This window comes from Rhea pennata, chromosome 9 (assembly GCF_028389875.1).
Source record: "Rhea pennata isolate bPtePen1 chromosome 9, bPtePen1.pri, whole genome shotgun sequence".
In the NCBI taxonomy this organism is placed as follows: Eukaryota; Metazoa; Chordata; class Aves; order Rheiformes; family Rheidae; genus Rhea; species Rhea pennata.
In genome coordinates this window covers 14,037,400-14,064,526 of record NC_084671.1, presented here as the reverse complement: position 1 = coordinate 14,064,526, position 27,127 = coordinate 14,037,400, and the positions used below count along the sequence as shown (strand labels likewise).

General features: G+C 42.2%; 1 protein-coding gene across 1 annotated transcript in view; it reads left to right on the top strand.

The window, feature by feature from the left end:
* Positions 1–27,127, top strand: part of FGF12 (fibroblast growth factor 12) — a 105,894-nt gene that overhangs the window by 9,620 nt on the left and 69,147 nt on the right. The window contains exons 2-3 of the mRNA XM_062582969.1: positions 10,855–10,965; positions 19,070–19,173. Of these exons, the coding sequence (XP_062438953.1) occupies positions 10,855–10,965; positions 19,070–19,173 (215 nt within the window). The remainder of the gene's footprint in view (positions 1–10,854; positions 10,966–19,069; positions 19,174–27,127) is intronic.

The following is a 27,127-nucleotide window of genomic DNA, read 5'->3' as shown; positions in this document are numbered from 1 at the left end:
CAAATACCAGTTTCGGACTGATTAGAAAGCTACCGGATGACATTTGAGACTCCTTAGATCTGAGCCCTCACACAGTAAATGTCTCACGGGCAGCTAGAGAAGGAGAAGCTGTGTTCAGAGGCCTGCTGGAGATGTAGATTTTCTTTTTTTTTTTTTTTCCCTCTATCTGGCCTGTGTTGTCATGAGCACAGACTTCCCAGTGAGGGACCTCTAGGTTTACAGCTCTCTCCTGAGACGATGTGGGGCAGACGACCAACAGAGCAGCTAGCGAATGTGCCTGTGCCAGTGGAGTCCCTCGGACTGCCTGACATCGGAAAAAACGTTTCTAGTGAGATATTAACCACAAAACAAGTGCGTTGGGACTGCAGTGATTAGATTCTTATACAGGGATGTTACGTGAGCTCGCATAACCTGGTAGGAGCAGGTACCCTGCCTGGGACTGACAGCATCTTAAGTGATTCATTTCTGCTCAGCACTTGTTAATAGCGTGTTCTGTCCATTTTCGATTTTAATTAATTTACTTTTCTGAGAGTATGGGGCAGAGTGGAAGAATGATGTAGTCATTTCTGTAGTATTGTGTTGGTTGCATGAGGGACATCTTGTTGCTTCTGCAGTATTTCAGGCCTGCTGAATTGATGGAGGAAGCAGAGAGATTTAGTGTCTGAGAACAGCACACCTCACAGTGTAGCGACAGGCATGAACAGCGGGGATGGTTTCTGCACTGTTCACTTCAGGATTATCTGTGATCTGGCAACCTGAGTGAGGCACTTCAAGGTGAGGGGAACTGGGGGACTCTACCATGGAGCCCTACAACAGACTTGGGGTACAGACGTGTGATAATGTCACCAGGTTGTGGACTCCTAGAATTGCAAGAGTAAAGGGACCCCGAACGCCAACTAATGCAATCATACCCCTGTGCTGAAACCCCCAACGTGTTTCTTTAAAAAGCCTAAGTTTTCTTTGCAGGAAAATTGACTTCTGTAAAGTGAATTCACTCTGCACTCTGTGAAGAGGCACGCGTGTGGTTAGTTTGTGCAGTCACGTTTGTAGGCAAATGAAGTACGCTCTGCGATTGTGGACACACACACAATATTTATGTTACCCTCTGTTTCAGTCGTGGTGAATATGCTGTAATTTTGGCTAATTACACAATATGTCAGGAATAATTGCAGGGAGTTCCTTAAAATAAATAATACATCTCGTTCACTTTGCTCTCCATACTTATGAGCATGGCTCAACCTTCAGTAGCCAAGCCATTGACTCTGCTAGAAAATGACAGCTTAGGAGCATTAACTACCAAGTCTGTTCACTGGTCTTTTGTTCCAGATACCAGTTCTTGTTTTTTCCCCCTCTCTACCTAGAAGGGGCTCACACTGTATAAATTCTGGAATAACTCTATGTCTTTCCTTCCTGCTTTCAGTTTCTATCAGGCTTTGCTTTTCTCCTCATTAGAGATGGAGTCAGTACATGTATAGAGAACTGCTCTTTAAAGGGAAACGTTCTGAAAGTTTGATGACTGGTGAAACATGCTGGATCAACAGAGCAGCACAAAACATGTCCTGGGGGTGGGAAAAACAAAACTAGGAGTGTAACTGTGTGAAGAATTGATTTTTCAGTTCACTGGTCAAATAAAAGAAGTGTGTGGAATGGAGGGGATTTGAGTCCAATGAAATACTTCATTCAATGTGAAATGAAACTTTGGGTTTCACGTCCAGCTGTTTTAAAATCTTAACTTTTTTCATTAAAATTCTAAAGAAAATATTATTTCAATGGGGAAAAAAGAGAAAACATTTACCTCTAAGAACTCCTTTTTTCCCTAATTGATGAGATGGAGTTTGTGAATAGCTTCAGCTGATCTTACTCTGTATTTTTGGACAGAGATAATACTTAGTTGGACAATTTTACTTGGAAGTAGTCAGCAATTTCCATACCAAGATACCTGATGGCAGAGTTGGGGTATCAGTGATCATCTTCTTGCCATGCCATTGCTTTCCCCTGTGGTCGTTCTTAGAGACCATCCTTCACTTGTGTGCAGAGATTGCTCAGAACGTGTGTGCTCACGTGTGTGATGCACGTTAGTTTGACATTTGCCTTCTAAGAAAATTCATCCAAGACTTTGGTCCTCTGTTTTCTTGAGCCCTGGACCTCACATGGCTGTTTCTATGGGGTCAAGAGCTTGGAGAGGTGCAGGGTGACTCCTCCCTAAGTCATAACATCGATATACACTATGCGTGGGAAATAAACTTTTCTGGAGGGACTCATCTTTGTAAGAGCAAAGCAAGTGTAATGTAAAGCTTAGTACATGTCTGTTCCTTGGTAGAAGGGTGCAGGGAGGCAGCTGTGCACTGTGCTGAAGGGCTTATTACTATTCCTCCTTTCAGGCACCAGCACAGGAAAGGAAAACACTCCTCTGCGTGCTCTTTTTGCCTGCAGGTTGCCATTCTGCTCTTGTGACACACTGACAGTTACAGGAGGAGATGCCTTTGATGGCTGCTGTCATCATCCTGAATCTATCATCCCCTTAACTTAGGGAAACAGCATTTTTGGAAGCATGTCCCTCAAATGCAGAGGCCAGCCCTGTTAGCATAGCCTGTTATTTCATGTAATGCATCTTGGAAACACCAGTTATCTCTGTAGTTATTTGGCCTGGGTGGAGGTTCTCACTTGAGATGAATAAATACATGAGTGTGCTGTGCAGCCCTATTATCTCAGAATCATTTTCTTCTCAGAATAAATTTGCTGTAGTTGGAGGGTGACTCTAACCCTATAATCACTGTGAACTGGAGCTGGGCATGCCCTTCGTTCTGCATCACCAAGAGAAAAGCTGAGATCAACTGTTTGATGCCTCTAGAGTCACAGACCTCAGGAACCGATTTCTTCCCATCAGTCAGTCTATTTACATTTCTCCATCCTACCTACAGGCTGGGCGGTGTGCTGATGTGTCAAGGTGAATGTCTGTATCTAAACAGAAGGGATTTGTGGCAGCTTTGCAAGGTGCGGCTGGACAGACGACTTTGCTACAGAGCCTCTCCTGATGCTTGTACAGCAGTCTTTTCCTTATCATGGCGTGCTCTCTGGTTGCACTGGGTCAGGCAGCTGAGTGTGGTCCATGAAGGCTGGCACCACATCCTGCAGTCATGGACTACTGGTGTTGGAGCTCTGTGCAGGCAGTCTGAGGAGGAGGCGTTCAAATTCACATGCCCACTAATGCTGCTCATGGCTTGTTTCCCTCGTCTCTGTGGACACACGTTCATTTGTCCTCCCCCTGCCTGTTACTCAGGACGCTATAGGCTGACTTGCGAAGTCCCTCCAGGCCACCTGCTTGTGGGCTTCTACCAGTTTGAGTGTGTCCTTCTGCTCAGAACAATTTTGCTGTGTTGGCTAACCACTAACATCTTGGCAAACATTTGTGGGGCTGGGAAATGTCCTCCTTGCCCCTGCCTGTATGTTTCTCTGTACTTAGTGACTCTTGTGGGAGTTGAAAATGTTCGGCCTTTTGCAGCACTGTGCCCTATTTGCAAAGGAAGGATTTCCTACCTGCACACCCAAATGACACAGTTTGAGCGTCCTCCAGGATCCCCGTGCATGGCTTAGGATGCTTCGACCTGCCTTGTGCATGACTCACTGCTGGTGCAGTCACAGACACCAGTTTGCAGCGTCTGCTGAATGCTAGTGCTCTGTTGTGATCACAGTTTGTGTAGCCAGGACAAACTGGGCAAGACACACTGTCCTGGAGAAATACACCCCTCATCTTCAAGGACAGCAGCTCCTGGTGCAGCAGCTGTGAGTTGAGCCGGACTCAATGAATCAGCCTAGCGAATTGAGCTATTAAGCTTGCGCCAATAGTGATGCATTTAATTGGAGACAATCACTTACCACGTCTTAAGTCTAAAGCACCCTAGAGAACTTAGCAGTTACTGGATGGGAAAAGAACATTTTTCTCCCTCAGCTTTTCATCTTCTCTTTTGCCCTGAGTTCTGAGCTGATGCCTGTCACCATAGTAATCTGCATGGAGCTCACTGATGCATTTTCGTGCTGAGTTAATACAAGTCTTCATTAATGTGGTAGTTCTAAACGAGGCATTTTGGTGTCCTCCATCTGCATGTGTTTGCAGTATTTAGCTTATCGAGTATTCTAGAACCCTTCCTTTTTAGGAGAAGGGAACTGCAGTTTCTGTGGTGGCACTTTAAACGTGGAGTTAATCTAAGTAAATTAGAAGCAGTTTATGCACTGACTTGAATGCTGGTTTTGGTGCGTTAAGGATTTGAATGCTGGTTGGGTGAGTCATAAATCAACCTCCCATTATGACAGCTAAAGCCTGAATGGAAGAAAAAAAAGAATAATGGAATGTGTAAATTCCAACCTAAAATGTTTAATTGCCATAAATAAATATTTAAAAACATTTAAATGAAATACATTCCTGAGATGCATTACAGTCATATCTTCAGCAAAACTGTTGCACAGGCTCAGAACATAACACTGTTCCCAGGGGCGTTTCAGATCAGCCCTGGAGATGCTTTCTCCTTTTGCCAGACCAGTGTCCTTTGCAATGCAGCAGGTACCAGGCCGGGCTGTTTCAGGAGCCTGCTTCAGGAATCCGTTGCAACATTGCAGAGCTAAAACCAGGCAGAGACATTGAGTCAGAGCATATTCTACTGCAGAAGAAGAGAACAAACAGAGAAGTCTCCTGTCAAAACTATGCAGTAGGTATCTTCCTTCTACCTCTTTGCAGGTTACTGACTACAGAATAGCTGCTTGCCGCCTTAGCCAGCACAGTCCTTTATTGTTTGACAGCCTATTGCACAGGAAACAGTAGCCCAAGTGCTTCAGAGTTTGAGACATAACCAACTCAGAGTACCTCTGGTACCCGAAACAGTAACTTCTGGAGTGAATTTTAAAGCAGTTCTGCACCAGCAGTCTCAAAGAGCAGCCTGCCTGCCAACCACAGCTTTGCTGTGAATTGCAAGAATCCTTGGAACCAGTGGCTCAAATCCCTGAAAGGTCATTAAGCCCTTCATCTTTTAAGAGATTACTAAAAACCAGTCCCCTTGAGATCTGTGCCATTAACTCAGTGAGGTCAGACTAAATGACTGCTAGGAGCGGGGTCTTGCTGGATCTCTTTAGATTTTCCAGCCGAAGGCAAAGTGGGACTTAGCTTGCCTCAGCCTTTGCAGTCCCATACCAGTAATGAGAGGTCCTATGTGAACCGCAAGAAATGGGTTCTTGGCAGGTTGCCTTCCACAATGGAGTCCCAGCTGGAAAACAGTGTTGGGCCCTCCTCGCTGGTCCTCCAGAGCTAAGGGTTCGGGGAGGGCTCGACTGAGCTGCCCTGCAGTGCTTTACAGAGTATAGTGTTCCTCCTGCTGGGGTTTGTTCTGCTGCAGGTGGCCAAGCCATATTTGTGCTGCTGCTTTACTGATGAGAATAATCAGGACTTAGTGCCCTTAGTGGGTTTGCTGCATGCAGGATTGGTGCATGACCTCACAGCTCCTCTCTGCATTAAGGGGAGGTATCCTGCTTGTATGGTTTTTATTTTGCAGATATGGAGTAAGCTCCCTATTCATCTTAAATGGAAAAATAAAAGAGGTCATTGAAGAACTGGTGACACTTCTGATTAAAAAACAAAACTTTTTTTTTCCAGTGTCTCTGCCAGAGTTCTTATTCTCTACCCTACTGCATGCAGCAAATAGCTTCAGCATTTTGGGAGCAAGGGATGTGACTGTGGGGTAACTGATTTGGATGTGATCCTCAGGCCTCCTATGAACATGTCCCTAGAGATCAAACAAGATATGTGTGAACACCTGCACCTATCACATCCTTCAGGAAGCCCCAGGTGGTAAAAAGCTCTGTATAGAGCTCGTAACAGAAAGCACAGCAGCCTGTGGTGGACTGAGATAACTTAAGGCTTAACAGCAGGGCAGCTGAGTTGAATAATGTCAGCATCACATTACCTCTTAAATAATGATGAGGCAATTAGATATCAGATCATGACTTACTTAGCCTCAGCTGTAGTAAAGGCATCAGGAAGTTAGAAGGTGAAGGGAGAGAGGAATACAGCTAGAGTGGTGAGTAGGTTATGGGATGACTACCCTGAGAAGGGTCAGCAGCTGAGGGCCATGCCTTTTCTTTTGGCAAAGCCCCAAACTGTGAGATGCTGCAGCCCAGGAACAGAGCTATAGCTTAGCTCCTGCTCCCTGTTGTTCTTCACTGCTGGGAGTGGGCCTGTGGGGATGTTTCCTGGGAGTGACCTGCTCTTGGACTTTTGGGGAGCACCAGTTGAAGAATTTGAACTCAGCTGTGTCAGAGAAAGCAGAGGGTCTGCTGAGCTTCCCTTGCGTATCCAGCCCTGAAGAACTGTGTGTGAGCGGCTAGAATGTGATCCTTAATGTAAGCATCCTAATAAATAATGATGTTGCTTATAAAATAAGGGCAAAAATATCCCTCTGCATATTATGTAGGAATGCTAATAGCATGTGGTCAGCACTGGGAATACACACTTTGTGGAAATATTCTTGTGCTTATTCTTGGGGTCAAAAAAACTGTAACTTGTTCTTTATATCCATTCTACCACTAAATCACTGCAGTAGTCTTGTACATGTTAGTTCAGGTCTGTTGCTGTAGGATCAGCTTTCCCTACAAAAGAAAATAGAGGAGCATCCAGAAAATCCTGAGTGAGAGCAATAGGTTTATCCCAAGTGTGTTAAGCAGTACCGCTCCTTTAAAAGCGAGGGAAGCTGAGTCCTCAGTATACAAGAAGGGTGAGGTTAGAAAGGTTTGAGTTTGATTCCTGATGAATTCTGTGAATTACAGAAGAGAAATGCTCATGGCAGGGTTTGTGTTTAGCTGTGCTGGTGTATGTGTGTACGTCTATATATATATATATATATATATAATGTTTTTTTTCTCTTGATTATAGCTGGGGGGCAGTATCATTGAGGGAACTTCAGATTAATAAAGGTATCAAGGTTTTGTGGTTTCTTTATTGGCTTTACCCTCCCCCCCAGCTTTATTGGATCTCTAGGAATGCTACTTGTAAGGGAGGGCTGTTCTCTTCCCCCCCCCCCCCTTTTTTTTTTTTTTTTTTGCTAAATTGTGAAAAGCATTCAGTTTATTTCATTATCTACTGCCTTTTGTTCTGTCTTATCTGAGTGTCCCACCCTTCTTAGTTGAGCAGAAGAGGTACTGGTTTGTGATTTATTTTCTAGAAACTTACACTTTCCACATGATAATTGCAGCAAAAGGGATAGCAATCCTGGAGAGGCTATGATAGAATTACTGGTTTCTGTAGCTGAAAAGAAGTGATGCTAGACTATATGGCCTGATGCAAGTAAGGAGCGTCTTAGAAGTCAAGTGCAGTGGTTTTGCCTCTAGACTGGCATGAGAAATCTTATCTTGTGATTATGTGGTCTCTTTTTAGGTAGTAACTTTGTGGTGAGCTTTGAGGAGAAAGATGGGTGAATCTGTGTTTCTTGTTTAAAAACAGGCTTCACCCAGAGCTTTGTCTGTAAGCCTACTAACCATGCAGCTGTAGGAATAACAGATGCCAATATCCTACTTTATGCCCAGACCAAAGTACCTGGGGGGAAGCAGCTCCTCAGGCTAATACCATCACTGCCATTGCTGTTTCTATTTGAGTTGATCCCTTTAATTGCATCTCTCCACTGATTGTAATTTTGAGGCCCTGCTAACCTGTCCTACCTTGCCTGGTGAGTTCTGGGATGCAAGGGGAGTCTAGCCCAGGTGTTGAACCTGCACTGTGGAGAGGTCTGTAGTAGTCATTGCCTAGGCAACTCCTTAACCATCCTAGGCTGCAGACAGTATTAAAGGAGAGGACTTTGTGCTCCTTATGCATGTCTCCATGCTATTTCTACATTTAGTTCAGGTAACTACCCAAAGGTGTAAGCTTACCAGTGCTTTTTCTCTTTCATGTAGAAAGAGACCCAAGGAAGTGCAGAATCTGGGTGAGGCAAAAGCTGCACATCTCTGAAGTGCCTTATGATGCTTTAGTTTCTGAAAAAAGCTTTCGTTAGCTGGCGCTGCAGGGCTTCCCCAGCGAGTCTGGGGAGCACAGATGTTCCCGTGGAAAAAGATCTGTGCAGCATGGAGAGACAGGAACACCACTGCTGTCAAATTGCATTAGGGCCAGGAGAAATGTGGTGATTTTTATACATGGCTTAGAGCTCTCGGTTTCACTCCCCTTGAATTTTATTTTGAGTTTGGGAGTAAGCCTCAAACTTCAGCAAAACCAGGTCAGATCAGGAAAAAAAGGACAAGTAAGACAAAAATTTCTCCTCCAACCTGTACTCTGGCAGGCGTTGATTTGGAAAAGCCCTGGATTACGAAGAGGGCAGTTGTCAAAGCTTGAGTCAAACCTAACCTTGTGTTTGTCAGCTCAGTAGCAAAAAAGGGACACTGGGGCTTTAGCCTGTGTTTCTTTGTGGTGACATCTGCAGTCTTCTGGTACCATTGTGTTTTTGTCTATATCCCTGATGCAGGCAGACCTCAGGTGATTTTCTTATAAATTCTAAAAATTATAAGGTAGTACTATTAATGAGCAGTTTTGCCCTATATTTTACTCTGTACTGTATTTATGAAAAATGGGAGAAGTCTCCACATCCTTCCAAAATGATTTGTATCATTTGGTTTGGACTCAGCAAAAGAAGGAAAGGGGATTTTTACTGTTTAGTTAAACATCTTCCTGAGCAAGAAAGAGGGGACAGGGGTCAGTTCTTCTCTCTACCTGAGGGGTTTTAAGGCAAGATCTTTCCCCTTCCTTAGCACTCAGAAGGCTTCAGGCTGCAGAAGCTTGTTCTAAGTCTATCCTGCTGAGAGCCCTTCCATTTTGTGTGAAGTACTTTCACATTAAAATTTAACCAGAGAGTAAAAATGAGACTGAGACTCATTCAGGGATTCAAACACAGATCTCATATCAGAAAGTGCCTATTAGTAGGTGCCTTTACTATTGGGGTTGTAGATAAAAGACAAAGTGGGCAGGAGCAAGAAAGGTGGTGCAGTCATCTGTGCCTGAAAATACACCTTTTCCTTCCCTTTTGCTTCTATGTGCTATTTTTTTTTTAAGGCAAGTTAAAGCATCTGCAGCCAACAAAATAGACCTTTAGTAAGACGAAAGCAAAACATTTTGTTTAATCTAAGTCTCATTTTGATATATTTTGGCTCGATTGACATCATCTCGTAGTAGATGGCTAGTACAACTGTACTTATTTACTTCCCCTATCCCAGGGTTGAGTCACAGAGGGACAAGCCTTTTCTGCAATGTACAACATTTTGGTTGCTACGAAATCACTTTTTTTTTAAGATAGCATAGAAACTGTTACTGATTTATTCAGTGGCAGGCGAATGCTTTTGCAGATGCAGAATAGTGCCTGATTCTCCCCAGGTTGGTGAAGGGGCTGCCAAAGCTAAAACATCCTTTGCACTTGCAGCCTGTCTGCATCTAATGTCCCTACTTACTGCAAGGAGGAGTTTGATGGTTGCGAAACGCAGGCTGAGTGGTTGTGTAGTGCTGTCCTCATCGAGCTCTACAACTTTCGTTTGAGAAATTGTTAGAGATGGGGGATCCTAATGGAAACACTTAACACGCAACGTGACCAGAGTTATATAATGACTATGGCTTATTAAACAGTCTCACTAGAGGGAGGAAAGACAAGAGTTTGCCTAGATTTTGGTATGCTACACTGGATTTTTCCTGTCTATTGAGCCAGCAGTAACTAGCTTTTATTTATTTACTCTTGGTGGGTGGTCACATAAAAGTAAAAATTGCTGCCACACAAGGAAAATCTACTATGCAATCTAGCTAGTGTGTCTGTCTGTTCATGTATAGCCAGCTGTCTTACATTATTGGAGCAATGTCTGCCAAATTGTAAGATTCATATGATAAATTGAAGTTTTCCTGAATGTTTGACCGCTTGATTTGTGCTTGATCAGTTAGACAGAAGGGAGACTGATGGTAATACTATGGACCTCTGACATGTTAAGTCATCTTGTGACAAAATTATTTCTTTCTCATGTTTTCCTTTTCCTTCCCAGAAAGGTCATAAAATATAGTGTAGGCAATAGAGAGCTTTTATTCAGTCCATGACTGACCATCCTGTGATGAACTGAGGCTTGGAAAGGACCCTGCTAAAGGCAAAGGGCAATTCCCATCTCCCAGACAGATTGTGTCATGTGTTTTATCACTGGAAGGGAGCAACATGTGGGATTTTAAAACAGGCATTTTTAAGGTGGCCATAAATGCTTCAGAGGTCATTTTTAGAGGTTTCTTTCATCTGTTCCTTTTAGGATCCCTAAATCCCACACAGTTGGACTCGTGCAGCCTGATTCAGCACTCAATTACTTTAGTTTTGCAGCACTATAATACCATTGATTTAAATACATTTTCATTGGCATAAAACTGGAGCTACACAATAGTGAATCGAATATATAGAAACCAAGCTACTTGGCTTCACAGGCACAATAAGAAACAATAAGAAATTCTTTGCAACTTTGCTAACAAATTTTCTTCTAAATGAACAGCATATCCAGAATATGTAAGTTGTTTAAAGACATTCAGTTGGTAGGTTACTTTCAGTAAGGTGGTGTTCCATAAATCTATTACTTTATGCTGCACCAACTATGCATTGCATTTTACCTGCTCATTTGATCTGCATTTTATATGCCTGTATGTCTATGTATGTATGAATATTTTACAACTACATTTGAAAGGAATTGCAGAAAGCTGTCTTATCGGTCAAGTACTGCTTTATTCACTGAGGGCTTTATGGGGGCCACACAAATTAGATCTCTTGCCACTTGGTGCATGTTTAGTATATCTAATAACTATTATTATTTTTGCAGAACCCCAGCTGAAAGGAATTGTGACAAGGTTATTCAGCCAGCAGGAATACTTCCTGCAGATGCACCCAGATGGTACAATTGATGGGACCAAGGACGAAAACAGCGACTACAGTAAGAAAAATTAGCCTGTTTTGCAACCCAATTCCAATCAGATGTATCACGTAGTGGGGCTCACTTATGAAGCTTCATTTTTGAAAAAATCAAATTATGAAGAAGCCAGCTGTTTTCTGCACATTTTTTATCTATACTTTCACTTTAAATCTCTCCTGTATAATATCATATGTTTCCTCTCCAGTCTTGTTTCTCCCCCACCATCCCTTCCGCCAGATTCTGTAACTGCCATCTGGGTGGGGTGGAGAATAAAACCCATGATTTGAATAGCTGCCAGAAGAGAAAGAAGATTATATTTATATGCATGCCACGTGGGTGAAGGATATGGGGAATTCTCTCTGCCAGGAGGAGAAAATTGTTTTTACTGTTTTATCCTGAAAAATTCAACAAGCATTAGGAATTTCCAGGCTGGAGAAAACCAGCTTTATATTAAAAATCTAGTGTTTATGCCTAATCTGAAGGTTCAGGTATTGAATGACCTTTCCTAAACGAAGTGGTCTTCCAAAACCCCGTCGAAAGAGATTCGATTCATACCATCCATCAAAGCATAGCAAAGTGCAGCAGAGGCATGCATGTTTAAAAATCATGCTGATATGCAGGAGCCACATTGGTTTAAACATGCACAAGTAGCCTATCTTCCTTGCAAAAGTAGTAGTTTGCCAAATAGTGAAGGTCCTTGAAAAGTTAGAGAAGGTTGAGGTGTTTTCTGCAGCATTTCTTCATTTCATAGGCTTCAGTTGCCCTCTATCAATGGAGTAGGACTGAAGTCTTAGGTCTGAGTCATTCTCTTCCCAGTCATTAGTAGTGATGAAATAAAGCTGATCTATGTGGTAGGCTTGATAGAACCAAACCTTAGGTACTTCGTGGAAGAAGAGACCTACTTTATTTGAGGACAAGTCCTCACTCGAAGTTCCTAGATGGTTCAAAGACATCCTTCGTTAGAGAAGGAGGCAAGATTTGAGCTGCAGATGCAGACAAGGGTTTTCTGCTATAGCACAGCCCACGTAGCAATGCCTTGGCAACATCCTGTGAAGAATGTGCTTGGATGAGAGCGTAAGGTGAATGCGGATCTACGTAAGCAGTGCTTGGCCAAATGCTGCAGAGTGAGCAGGGCGCGTTGATGGAGGTGCTGGGTACGGTGAGACTGCCCCAGCTGAGGCAACTGAGCCTTGGGGCCAGGTGCCATGTGCAAAGCAGAGCATGGGAAGAGGAGCTTTTAGAAGACAACAACTCAAAAATAGTGGAAGGCTGGCTGCGCTGCCCTTGCAAAATGATCCAAGAGGCTGTGTTCATCACAGGCTTGGCCAGTAGCATGCTGTGAGCATCAGGTTTGGGTTCTTTTTCGTGTGCTGGTGTTTAACATATGAAATATCACAAATTACAATGACGCAACTTGTAATTTGCATCAGAGGATGTGAGATCAAGAAAAGGACCCCTTCCCCCCCCCCCCCCCCCCCCCGCTCTGGTCTGTGGGGTCTGGCCTTGTGATTTTTCTCAGGCAAACACTAACACATGTGATGAGTTCAGTGGGCTTTTACACATGAGTCATGACCCAGTGTTGGGTCATATGAGCTGCTTTTTAAAAAAGAAGCAATAGGATGTTCTCAGTCCCATTTTCCAAGAGGAAAATCCCATTGGAAGCCCGTTTGTCAATGACATGCAAAGAGCTGCTAAAGATGATAGAAATTCGTTACCCTCATCTATCAGTAAGGACCAAACAACAAAGTAACGGGCTTAAATGGAAGCAGAGATGAATTTAGGTAAACACAAGAGGAAAATAAAATACATGAGCAGTTCTGCAACATTTCAGTCTAGTAAGGGAGATGAGAAAAGGTGATTCTGGCTGTATCTAGGCCCATGCAGTGGGTACCTTGTGAGTCCGTATGACTGAGATATTGGCCTGGAATTGTCTCATCTGTGGATCCCATTAGAAATGTTAGAGATCAAAATTGATGAGGTGCTGAGTACTTGAGCCATCTCCATCCTGTCTCTGTAAGTGGAAATAGGGGGGCTTAAAGATGCTTCTAGAGCATAAATCTCTAGATGTGCAGTCCAGCCTTGGCAACTTGGTGAGATAGGAGATATCTAGCTGAAATGTGCCAAGCTAGTCACTCAAAATTAGGGTGTACAACAAAGTTTGAGTCAGTATGTCATCTGTGAGGTTTTTGAGGTAAGACTGGGGCCAAAGTATTCCCCCATCCCATGACTTTAGTATGTAAAAAGAGAAGAAAATAACCTAATCTGATAATTTAGCTCCTGAAAATGAAATAAGGAATGAGCTTTCAATGAGTTTTAATTTTTATCATGCACTCTCTTTGTACATCCTCAGGTTCTACTCAACTACTTACATTATATGAAGCTTCAAAATTAAAGGTTACTTCAAAGCGAAACCATATTTTTTCCACTTTGGAAATGCCAATGTAAAGTGCACTGACTATTTTTTGCCTGTACAATTTTCCCCCCAAACCTCTAAATTTCTGACCAGAAAAAAGTCAAAACTTATGTGAATAGTTTCAGATCTATCTCACTGTTATTCTTCTGATTTAAAAACATTTTTCCAGAAGTTTCCTGACCAACCAGTCAGAATTATGTGCTGTATTTCTGTGCAAGGGTGAAATTCATCAAAGGGTAGACAAATAATATTCCTTTATTCCTGGAGGGGATTTTGATTAATTCACATCCACTGTCAGAGGAGGACAATCGTGATGGCCACAGCAGAATCTTTTCCAGGCTCAATGGTCATATATTCTCCATGCAGAAGCTGTCTTAACACTATTAAATACAGAGTGGAACACCATGTTCTATACATCTCAGCTCCGTGTTCTACAGCAGCACACGGATTATTCAAATTAGCATTATGAAAGGAAGCTTAATTTTCATGGAATACATTAGGTTGGTTTACTCTGGTAAAGTAAACATTTAAAATGAGACTTGATGCTTCCCTTAGATGTCTAATGCAATTAAAAATTCTAATAAAAATCTAGCTATTTATATAAGGGGAACTGATAATATTTAAGCAATTTTTAAATTTATTATCTATCTGGTGCCCATTTTATATGTATTCTTGAAAGGCTGATGGCATTTATTTTCCACCCCCTCTTGCTTAAAGAAAAGGGAAAAAAAAAACCCAGAAATCAAGTTCTAATGGCATTTGAATAGGCATCCAGCCAGTTTCCCGTGAAGCACATGAGACATCTGTTCCTTATACCATGCAGTTAAAGGCATGCCATGTTAATATAAGCCACAAGACAGATCTTCCTACTTGCACTGGGATATGTGAAAACATTTTTTTTTTAATCAGACTGCATTTTCATGGATACCCTTGTCTGTGCTCATAGTAATGTCATCTATGAAGCTGAATTTGGGGCAGTACCTTTTCTTTCTGACTGTAGTGATCTCATATGGTTTTTCAGGACTGATTGTTGCTACTGGTGCTTGCATTATTATGGTTCTTTCCTGAGTTGAGGAAGGTAATATCCCTTCTTCATGAGAACCATTTGACTCCTTAGTATTCCAGTATAATCCTGCTGAACATCTGAAAATTTTCAAAAATAGGCAATGGGTAAGGGTAGATCAACTCGTCCAATCCTATGGAAAAGGCCCATTGCATCTGGAGACTTACCAATTATGCGTTGACTGTATGTGTAGAACACAAGGATATTTTAGATTGGGGCTTGCTGGACATACACATAGAACTGTGGAAAGATTAAAGTTGGAAGAATTTCTGGAGGTCTCCAGTCCAGCCTCCTGAGCAAAGCTGGGCTGTCTTCAGAGTTAGATCAGGTTGCCTCATTCCAGTTTTGAATGTTTCCAAGGATGAGCTATTCCATACCTCTGTAACCTCTCTGGTTCCAGTACTCCACAGCTATCATTGAGAATAACATTTTTCATATCTTTCTTGCTGCTACCTTTGTCTGATGCTGCTTGTCCTTTCACTGTGTTCCTCTAAGAAGGGACTGGCTCTGTTCTCCCCTTTAGGTTGTGGAAGACTGCAGTCAGATGGCCACCACTTTCTCTTCCTCAAGCTGAACAAACCCAGTTCTCTGTCTTGCTTTGTGTATCTTGTGCCCTAGCCTCTTAACTGTTTTAGTGGCCTTCTTTATTCCTGTCAATATCTTAATCCTCACGTTCACTGCAGCTGAGGCTGCTGTTGATTGTTGCGTCCTTCATCAGTTCTTTCTTACTCATGAGTAGCACATACTGCCCCAAAACCAGTTTTACCACCAGCTGGTATAAATTAATTTAGCTGTTCTGACTAACTTACTGCTATTCTATCAGCTGACTGTATGGGCTACATCTTTTACGTGGCACTCCTTACATTACTCTTCCATTGCTGTAAATGAGTTAAGCCAGACTGATAAACAAATATGCATTCAAAGTTTAAAAGTATATAGAACATCTAATAAATTGTTATGAGAGTGAAAAAATGCATTGATGGCTGAACAGTTTAGAGATGGATCTTGTTAAAACTATTAGCATCAAAAAAGCAGGATCAGGTGTAAATCTACCAGTGGATGAGTATGGTAATGAAGGAAAATAAGCAGAAATAGTCAATATATGAAATAGTCAATAGCTTTTTTTTTTCCCCCCTGTGTGAAATAAAAAAGCATGTCCGTCTCTTATACAGTTATAGATAGCATAGAAAGTTTACCATTTACAACAGAGGAAGAGTTTTAAAAGCATCTACTGATGCTACTATTTTTTTCTTCAAGTCAACAAACCATGCAGCCAGTCCTACCTGACCTAGTTTCCTTCTCCTGTCCAATCATGTTAAGGAGAACTTCCCCCTGCCCCCGACACAAAATGAAACAACTTGGTTTCATGGTTGATTGTGGAGGAGGGATATGTGTGTGTGTGGGGGGGGGGTTGTTTGGGGTTTTTTTGCTACTGTTTTTTTTTTTTTTACATTCTTACAGTGGAACTTGGACATCTGTTCCAAAACAAGCTGAAACATGCACTTAAAAAAAAAAGAGAGAGACAATAAAATGCTTCAACTTCCTAAGGGTTTTTTCTAGATTTAGGTGCAGAAACAGCTCTGAGAATTTGCAAAGTTTGGATTGACCCAGAAATACTTCAACAGAGGAGAATATTTGGTTCTTAAAATGTCTTTGGCTGTCAGTTACCTGTGTCAGATGCACTCTTCTACGTGCCTGTCTGTCCGCTAGCTTCCCTGCTCAGCAGTACGTAGAAGACGCTCTGCTGTGCCTAAAAGCTGTGACTGTGGGTAGCGTTTGTGCGATCTGCAGTACAGTCCCAAAGAGCATGGGAACTGGGAGCAGTCTGTCTACTTTAACATGGAGCTCAGCAAGTTGTTGCTGTTCTCCCCTGCCTTACTGTGTATGTGTGGGGGAAAGAGATTTGGAGGCCCTGTGTGCTTCCAAGTGGGATTTCTCACCCGCTGATTCTGGGCATTATCCTCTGCTGCCTAATGAATGCTTTGAATGATCTGTTACAGGTTTTCTATGCAAGACAAATTGGCTGTAGAGAATGAATGATGATGCCCATTTGGTTTCATTATTAGCAGTAATGTGCTCCATTTTTCAGCAGGGGGAAAAATCACATGGGGAATTGCTTATAGACTTGTTATTTGCAGAGGATTTTAGACCTTCATGATAGTGACAAAAGTGTAGAAGTATAAGCTCTCTTTGATTAGTGAGCTTTTTACCAGTAGAACTGTGATAAAATGCTCTTTAATGCAGAGTAGCTGCACTGGAGCTATTTATCTCATCTTCAGACTGTATCAAAACAGCACTGCCCTTGTTTACAGACCGACACACATACTGGACTTCATTTACCATATCCAGCTGTTGAAGTCCTTCCTCCCTCCCATGAAATCATGTAAATCTAGGCACTGGCTTCTGTGGCACTTCAGCATGTACTTTGATGTTTTACTGAATATGGTGCTTAAAGGCATGAAATGGGGCTAGGAGTGGGTTTCATTTTGCCACACTAGAGGTGCTTTTCTTTTAGGAAGCTCATGTAGGGGAGTTATCTAGTCTTAATAACTGAGAGATAGAAGTGAAGATTCATTTGAAGTTGGGATTCATGAATCCCTTTTTGGTGGTAACCCTAAAGCTACCTTAGCCAGGGCATCTAACAGTAAATATCTTCAGTAAAGTTACTTGCTGTGTTCCTTGTGTTTTTTCGGATACCTTAAAGGAATACCTGGAAAGGTATTCAACTGTGACCTCTAAGCAAATCCACCCAATCAATTAGAACATAACCAGTTTCTCATTGCTCTTCTCACACCCTTTGGATCCTACTTTTTCTCTTTAAAATTGTGATTCCTGTGACTTCAGTGAAGCTCTTATCTGCACTATGGCTTCAAGAAAAGAATCAGGCCATATTTTCATTGCTTTTTCTTTCCTTCTTTCCCTTATTTACTTGAAATACTTATATCTTCTGAAACATTCTCAACAAACTTCTGTCTCTTTTGCAATTATTCACAGACTGTACATGAGGGAGGTTCTTAGGAAGCATGTTTTGTTGGGTGCACGCCTTCCTGTGTTTGAGTAAAATCCATGTGTGTTTCTTGGGATGTCTACATGTAACTGGTCTCTTTGGGAGGGGGGCTGGAGCTGAACTGCACCTGAGTGATCCTTTTTTGTCATACCAAGATTAATACTGGCCAGGCCTGAAGAGCAGTAGTACTTTGAATAGGCCATTCTGGCAAAAACAGTTCTAGCTTCCAGGGCTGAGGTTAAATCAGTGGTGGTCTGTGGAACATGCTGCTGCCAGGCAAGGAGAGGCTTGGGCAATGGCACAGTGGGAAGCAGGACCATTTCTCCTGCAACTTTTATGTAAAGACTCCTTTGTGCTGTGCTCACACCAGTGTGATGTGTCAGGCAAAATTTTGAAAATTATCTACAAAGTGAATCAGCTAGATGATGATATCCTTACAGTAAACTGGAAAACAGAGTGCTTCACTGCAGGCTGTGTCACTCAGTCTTTCCTCCATATTCTGTACCTTAACGAGTCTCCCCTGAGGCTAATTTGGACTCCCCAAGTATCTTGAGAAATTTCAAATAATCACTTTACAAATAAATGAGTTTTTTTTTTTTTTTTTTTTTTTTTTTAATGAAATGCTTAATGAATGGATGTATGTAGAAGGGGCAGTCTGACCTCATGACTAGGGAACCAGAAAAGTTATTCTCATTTCAGGGCAGTTTTTTTTGGAGAGGCCTTGCATAAAACATTTCAATGTTATCTGTACCCTTGTTTCTGCCTGATCCTGTGTCCAATCTTTCTACATTCTGAGCTCCCTCGGACAGGATCTTGTTAGCTCTTTTTAAGCTAATGCAGAAGGGGTCCTGCAACGTCTGGGTGCTCCTGTCCTACAAATCTCACTTGAAACAAAGCTATGCTAAAAATCGGTGTTCAGTCTGTCAACGCTAATAGTCCTCTTCCCTCTGAGCTGGTTATGTTAGAAACGTAGCAAAAGTCTGACATTACAATAATACGTGTGCTGTAATTTTGAGTATTGAAAGCTGTTGTCCTCTTCTGTGCTACCCAATGCTTTTTCTGAATGTGGAGGAGTGCTCAAGTCCTGGAGTTTCTTTATTCCTTTGATAGCAGAGATCAGAGGACCAGTCACACAGTCACGTTAATTTGCGTCATTCTGGCCATGGTAGCTGTCTGTATACTCTTTCAGCATATGGCAAACGCGAGAAAATGTGGCTAGGCTTAAGTCTGTTTCAGAGTGAACTAAACTAAGTTGTGTTACCTTGTGTTTGCCACAGGCAAAGATGTGTACGTGTGCAGTTACTATAGCTCAGCCGGCCCACAGTACACTGTTAAGAAGTGTTAGCTTGGGTGTGTATCTGAGCCCATGACATTGCAAAGATAGTAGATCAGACACACTGATGGACATATTTAGGCTCCTGGGAGGCAGATGAATTCAGTACTTCTTAAAACTGACTTTCAGCATTGACCTAATGGCTGCAAACCTTTCCTGTGTTTAGAAGCAGGACTTTTGTTTCTATTCCAGCATCTTTTGTAAGAATCAGAAGTGGGGTGGGCTGGGCTGGCCCGGCCCGGAGGAAAGACAGCAGTGGCTCTGCAGGGTGATGACTCCTTAACTGTTGCTTTTTTCTTCCTTCCGCAGCCCTTTTCAATCTAATTCCTGTGGGTCTTCGTGTGGTGGCAATCCAAGGGGTGAAGGCAGGTCTATATGTTGCCATGAACGCTGAGGGATATCTCTACAGCTCGGTAAGTACTTTGCGCTGCTGGGCTCCTGCAATGATTTGGCCTGTAGGCAGTGGGGAAGACACTGCATTGTGACTTCTAGCCAGCTTTTTTCTGAAAATGATCACGTGTTTGAAAACCTTTAAAAGCAGGAATTGGTGGGGGCTGCTGTAAAGCCATGCAGTATTCTCTCTATAGTGGCTCTGTGGAGTTTTGTGGCAATATTTTCTTACCTTCTGTTTTCCTTTGGGTAGTTACTTAATGTAGGTCATAATATAGTTTGCTGGTTTCACGCTTGTGAAACTGCTTGGACTGAACAGGATTTGCTTCTGAATTGCACATGTGTAACTAATTGTAAGCAGTGCCCTAATGGGTCGTACTCTGGTTTTTGACTGCTGTGTAAATCCACACTAGCAACACTGACTTCATTAAAATGATTCTAGACTATTCTGTTGGCATAGTGCTTCAGCTGCACAGAATTCTCTATATTTGTGTGGTCTTTTTAATGCACATAAAAGATAAGTGAGGCATTTTTTACTCACTAATTCCCCTATAACTTTCTTAGATGGCATGAAAGGGCATGAGGTTATTCATAAGATTCTCATTTGAAGTAAGTAATTGATTTTTCAAAGTGAATAATTGATTCAGTGATTTATTAAATATGGCAACCTTTTGCCAGAATTTTTTATGCTTCAAATAACTTTGCTCTAGTTCTACATAGTAAAAAGTGATGGTTAGTAATACACTTCTCATTTCTGTAGTTATGATATCTTTAAAGTGTATAGGCTAGATTCTAATCTCATCTCCATTTGTGTAAATCTGTAGTACAGTGAGTCTGCTGTCGTCTAAGCGTTTACTTTGCTTTAAAAGCATGTGTAAGGTTGGAGATAGGCTAGGTAGATCAACATTTATGCCCTAAGCTGTATGGACGGTTGTCCTTTTAGAGCTCCTATGTGCTTTGCTGTAAACCTTTGGCTCCAAGGATGTACTCTACCTTCTTTCTCAGACAAAGCCAATGCTTACGCTAGTTCCTGGAATAGTAAAAGGCTGCTGGCTCAGAGGACTAAAACCGTTGGTATCTATCTGTGTTGTTGTTAGCATTCCAGTAAGTGCAATGTGCTGTCACATAAGATACAGCTTGAAAAAGGCACAATACTTCATAACTGGTAGCAGAAAAAAATATTATTACTGAAATGTGTGTAGGCTACGCATCAAAACGCCAGAGAAATCTGCAGCTCTAGCTTTTATTTACCTCTCTGATAGCAGTCAATTAGGTTTTCATGTAGACATTCTACACAGCAAGGTCTAGGTGGCTGTACTTTGGAGTACTTTCCCTGTAAGATCATGCTCTCTCATAGAACTAAGTTCTTTCAATGCTGCTAATGTAGCTGAAGCTGATTGAGGTGGAAAAGGCCAACCTGCCCCTATGCAATATTTCCTAACCCGTATCATCTGTCTTCTTTCCTGGGTCAATTTTATACTACTCATATGTTTAGGATTTCCCCCTTTCCATTGGGAAGTAGCAAAACTTTCTCCCCAGTAGGACAGGGAAAAAAATGGCAAGTTATTACGTTAGTATGCCTGGCAAGATAAGTCTTGAAACTGGCTGGTTGTCAAGAAGAGACAGAGAGATCAATCTGGATGTCTGTAGATGCCAGACGCTTCCTGTTCTTTCATAGCCCAGTAAACATAAATGACTGCCTCTAAATAAATTACGTCAGTTTACTAACAATGAAAATCTCCTCTGTTTGTAAAGCTATCCGAGTCCTGAAGGTAGAAGGTGCTAACACCAGGTTTAGTGTGGTACTGCATTAGCATGCATGCTTCACCCTAGGCACAGAGCTGTAGGGATCTGGACTGAAGATTTACCCTGTGATTGTGCTATGTCAAGTGTAAAGAGACCTGAGCTCAAAACTGAGACTCCCTGTAGCACTAGTACTTCTGAAACAAGGAATGCAGGAAAGTAGAGTACAAGTTCAGCAGATCTGGAGGTCTGGGTGATAGACCATCTACTCTTTAGTGCATCAGGAAAGGGCGATAAATGGATGCTACTGGCCTATCTTTACTCCAAGGAGATGAAGCTTGCTGGGCCCAGTTTTCTTTGTATTGACTAGTGGCAGCAGTAAATCAATGAATTCTCTGTACTTTAAAGCAGATCCCAAGGTAAGAAAAGAAAATTTGTGGATAAAGCATATTAGGAATTGGGATCGTGGGTCAAGCTGCTCATAGCATCAAAGGCAAGGATCAGGGTCCTATAACAGAACTGGATGTGACTGAGAAGTGCTCAGCCTGTACAAGCAGTCTCTTGGATGCTGCAGCTTTCTTTGTGTGACTGGGATCCTACTCCAAGCCACCATTTGGCACAGCTATGTCAGTCTCAAAATCTGTGCTGGAGAATTGCTTTGGCAGGACGTGACAGTCTGTTCTCTCGGGGGCGAGCAAGGCCTTTGGCCATGTCACCTGGATCTCATTGCTTCCTACACCAAAGGACATATTGTCCCTGTTCCTTTGCTTACCAGACCCTAAGCTAAAGCTTTGCTCTGTCTTGGGCCAGTTTCCTTTGTTATGTGTGTACCTGTTTTTTACCAAGCCTTTTCAGAAGGATTTCTGAAAAAAGTCAATAATTCCCTGTAGATACAGTTTACTCACACAGATCCATCGAAAAATGGACTTGGTCTGCTGTTTGGCTGTCTCACTTAGTATTTGTCCTAGATCTAGCCCTGCTAGGATGACTTGTGACACCCCAAAGCTTGAGACTGTTCTAAGATAAAATGCAACTGTCTAGGGTAATCCTTGCTCTCCACCCCACCTTGAGTCTAGATTGTTTATGGCTGTAAGTGAACATATCTTCTGTGTTTTTTATTTTTCGGTAGTGTTTAATCTGTATATGCCAGCTAAGACCTTGGCTAACATCCTCTGCCCTGGATCAAACCAGAGCTGGATACAGGCTATTATCAGCCTAGTTGCTGAGACAATTTGTGCCAGCTTCTTCTGAGCCAAGGAAATCTTGAATGAATGAATTTAGAATAACCAGTCCTCGGAAGAAGTTTTCCTAGTGACTGTCAGCACAAAAGCAGGGCTAAGTGAGGTCCTCCAAAGCCAAACTCAGCGAGAGGGTTCTCTGCAGAAACATGCAGTCCCTTTGAGGACCCTCCTATGTTCTTGGCCACGTTGATGCCTTTAGTAATGACTTTCCTCATCTCTTCTGTGCAGTTAGGGATGAGCAGGGACAGTATGTGGATTTATTTGTTGCCTAAAGCCTGCCATGGATCTCTAGCCAACTTTTGAGTTCTAAATGCGTTACATGTCAAAACCAGCTTGTTTGGGAAGCAGATATTTAGGACTTTTATGCACTGTTTACTTAGACTTGAGACATGATTTTTTTTTTTTTTTTTTTTTTTTTTTTTTTTTTTGCAGAGTTGCTGACCGCTACTGGGGAATTAGATGCTTAGCAAACAAGAAAATCAGGCTCTTGGTGACTTGAGGTGTCTGCCTTTGCATAGAGCAGGATGCAAAATACTATTTTCATAACAAGCTGACAAAGTCTTTGGTGTGTTCCTATTGAGATTTCTTCTAATGCGGAACAGCTGTAAATTCCCTGATGATGCTTGAAAGTTTTTGTCAGCACCTGCTTTGGGGAGCAACACAACTCTCCCATAGGGACCTACTGTTAGTATTATATACCAAAGCAACAGTGTATGGAAAGAATGAAGTACAGGCTGTATTATTCATATTGTTTTAGTACTTGGGAAGCCCAGACCAAAGGCTGGTTATTGCAGAGGCTAGAGAAAAACAGAACAAGGAGGTAAATCCTACTTCACTGAATTTACAGCTTAATCATAACGTGAGAGGACAGCTCTTCTGTCTATCTAAAATTAATAGTTCCACTACCAAACTGATTCCTAATGTTGGTATGACCTTTCTCTGTGAGGCAGAGGTACTCACTTCTCCACTCTATCTTTGGCTCCCGGCTTTAGCACCGTTACCCCTGTTGCAGCTCCCAGGAGTGTGGGGAAAAGTGTGTCCACAAAATGTTGTTTTGGCTGTGAGGTAAATGTGGTTCTTCTGGAGCAGATGCTAGTCATGAGCCTATAGAGCCACTATAGGCCCATCCAGTCACTCAAAGTACTCTGAAATTGCAGCTCTCTGTATGATATGTATAATTCAGTGGCATTACAGCTGAGATGGGTTTTGCCCCAAGTGCATAACACTTTTCTTCTAAAATATACTGCTCTCACATATTCCTTGTTGTTTAACTCTAAGATCTAATTATTTTTGAAATGGCAAATCATGATACATAATTTATTGGAAAGACTGAGAAAGCTCTAGCAGAGATATGGAATATATAGGAAGAAAAAATAGGTCGCTTACAAGGACTCAGTATGATTTTTACAGTATAAACCTGTGAGTTTGAAATGCTGAAATTAGAGCTTGAATCACTTCAAAGATTCCTGCTAATAAGAGAATGATTATGCACAATTAAAAAAGAAAAAGAACTAAACAGCATTGAAAAAACCCAGGTCACATTAAGAGCGCATTGTGCCTTTTCATTTGCTTTCTCTGCTTTTTTATTCTGTTCTATCACTTTGCATAATAAACATGTCTTGCATAATAATAAACAAGCATCTGGAGAAGTATGCATATTAACTGAATTTTTTAAATCTCCTTGCAATGCTATAACTGTTTCACTACAACTCCTCTAGGGCTGCTGCACTCTTATTTACATCACTTCAAGGTCATTGGCTGTAATCAATTGTGTTGTATTCTCTGCCCTAATAGGCTTGGATCGTTAAACCTGCACCAGCCAACGCCATTTCTTTAATTTGTATTTGACCTCCAGTGATCCCAGTTGATTCATTCAGAAATACAGCTATGTGAGGCAGGTATTCTGCTCATAGCCTTTTTGCAAGTTTCAAAAGCAAGCACACATACTGGGGGGATTCCTAGTTCACGTGCCTTGGTTAGGAACCAGGTCAGTGGAGAGAGCAAAATGTCTCCAAAGGCAATGCACAGCAGGAACCCAATTCAATATACTTTGAATTTCCCTCCAGAGCAGCATGTGCTGCTCTTCGGTGGCTATCTAAAGAAGCACGTTGAACAGAGGCATTATTTGGGAAGTATAAAACTCCTCTTGTCCTCTGGCTTAATTGTAAATACCATTATGGAGGGAACAAAATGGATGTTCAGTGTCAGCAGTTCTGCTGAGGATGGACAGGCACTGGGAGCAGATTCCTGCCTTGTCTTGAATGTTCCTAAATACACCTCCTAATAAGCGCTCTGGCACATCACCCTTGTAACATTGAAACTTTGCTTTTGATATCTGTGTTTGTAAGTGATCACTCTTTCATTGATGAGGTGCTACCACCATTTTTCCTTTGCTTGATTGTCCTATCACTTTAGAAGATCTTGAATGGTCCAGGTCTCTCTCCATCACAGCAGTGCAAACTCCTCACTGACTCGTTTGTGTACAGTGCAAGTCATGCAATGACGATGCTGGCCCACACTGGCTCGATGGTTATTCAGGGTGTTGTAAAAGCAAATGTGGCAGTAGGATTGGCATGCCCTAAAAATGGGTATGACCTCACTTGGCAGGACCAGTTGGACTGCTCTTCAGACAAGGAGAGCTGGCAGGAGAGCCAGGACATTGTAATACTGTGGCTTTTTGGGCAGGTTTCCTATTTGGCCTCTTAGTTGAGGGACTGCATTTCCCAAATTTTCCTATCACCGCACCACAGCAGGGCTCCCAGGAGGGGAGAGTGCCACATGGCACATTGAATCTGATGCTTCAAGGTGGGTCAGGCTTAACTTTCATCTGTGGTGTTTGGCTATTCAAGCAGGAGTCTGTTGAGAGGACAAAATTGGTAACAGCAGGACATAGTCCTGTTTTTCTAACTAGCTGATCCTTGTCTTATAAAATAATAGCACAAATTATGAGAAAAATATATGCCTCATAAGAGGTGCTCTCTCTTAGTCTTAGTTGAGCAGGACATTTAGGAAGGTGTTACATTCCACCTAACAGCATCCAGGGAAGCCAGAATGGGACATATCTTCTAGTAAACAGTGGTCTGTCAGTATTGGGATGCATTAAAATCATTTGTTGAAGTTTCATTTTGGAAGAAAATCAGGGAAAAATGCGCCGGTAGTACTGACTCATCTAATTTTGACACTTTCCCAAAGGAACGTTACAGATTCCCATTTTGAAACAACTTTAAAATGTTTTATATTGCTTTATGGTTCCTAATAAAATCAGAACAAAATGTTTAGATTGCGGTTGAGCATTTCAATCCTACATGACTTCCTTGAAGTGTGAAAGGGGGAGGAGAGCAAAACATGGTAGGGGAAGGTTGAAGTTTGCTCTAAACTGTTGAGGAAGGCAAGAGTAGAGATCTCAAAGATGAATCATAGTCAGCTGCCATCTTCTGCGGAGTGTCCCTTCTGCTTATTTCTTTGAAGCCAGAAGTATGGGTCTGACCTTAGATAAGTTGATAAGCAGTGGGGGCAGCTGCTAAGCAGCTGTAGCACTGTATAAAGCTTGTCCATTTTCCTCTGGTGCATGGTGTGCAATCAGTTAATCCTTGTAGAGAAATGATGAGGTTGAATCAGAACTGTTGATGCAGTACAGTTTTATTGAGTTGGATTTAGAAAGGAAATTCAGGAAATGTCCAGACTGAAAATGGGATGGCATGCAGGGAAGCTCGTAGTTAGCAGAAATGGCATAAATGGAGCACTCATCCCAGCAAACTCAAATAGCCTTCTAGGCTAAGGTGCTCTGAGTGTCACGCTGCAGCAGATGTAGGCCAGTGGTTGCAGGAAAGTCCATATCATTATTGCATGTTGCAAGTACAACATAATCAAGTCTGATAAGGAAGAATTTGAGTAGCTGTGATTTTTTTTTTTTTTTTTTTTTTTTATGAACACTGTTTGAGGAAAGGATTTTCCTCTTTGAATGAGAGGCAATGGGCACAAACTGAAACACAGGAAATTCCACCTGAATATGAGTTTTTTTTTTTTTTTTTTTTTTTTTTTTTTTTTAATGTGAGTGACAGAGCACTGGAACAGGTTGTCCAGAGATGTTGTATCTCCTTCTCTGGAGATATTCAAAACCTGCCTGGATGCAATCCTGTATAATATGCTCTAGGTGACTGTGCTTGAGCAAGGGGGCCAGGGGTTGGACTAGATGATCTCCAAAGATTGCTTCCAGCATCAACCATTCTGTGATTCTGGATGGGAAGGGTAACATCTTCCTTCTAGACAAGCAGCATTTAAAAAGCCTAGGCCAGGCTGTAGCTAGCTTTCCATGCTATCATGGAGCTGGTGTGGCAGAACTTTCTCCAAGGTACCTTGACTCCCAGGGTTATGCTGTATTTGCTTCCTTCGTTGTATGCGTCAATGTCCAGTCATAAAAGAGTTACTTTTGTGTGCCAATGACCTAGACGTTTCTCTACAAGGAATTACGCTGAGAACTGCCAAACTTCTTTCACGCAGGCCAACCCATTGCCTGTCAGAGTGGCACAGGGCCCACAGAAGCAAAAGTTGGCTGTCACTTTTACGTTACCGTGCTTAAAAATGTAGTGTGTTAGAGCCTTGTGAATGGAAGATGACAGGTCATGGGAAAAACTACCGTGTTTCCCATGTCCCTCTACTGCAGAGCCTGCTGCTTGGGTAGCCCAGGTGGCTACATGTGCTCAGCTCCTTCCACATTGCAGACTGAGCTGCTTAGGTAACTGGTCTCATCCACAGTGGCTTCAGTGGCAAGAGCTACTTGGCTAAGAGCAGCTCTGATTTTTATTGGAATAGATGCATTTCTCTGCTCATCTTTGCCCACACCCTGGCCCCCATCAATCTGGAGACATAGTTGCAGAAATCCCATTTGTTGCCTTCCCTTTTCATTCTGCTGGCTAGGAGATGTAGGAACGTTTCAGTAACTGAGCTTCTCTCCCTGGGCTAATATTTTGCTTTTCCTGAAACTCTCCAGCCC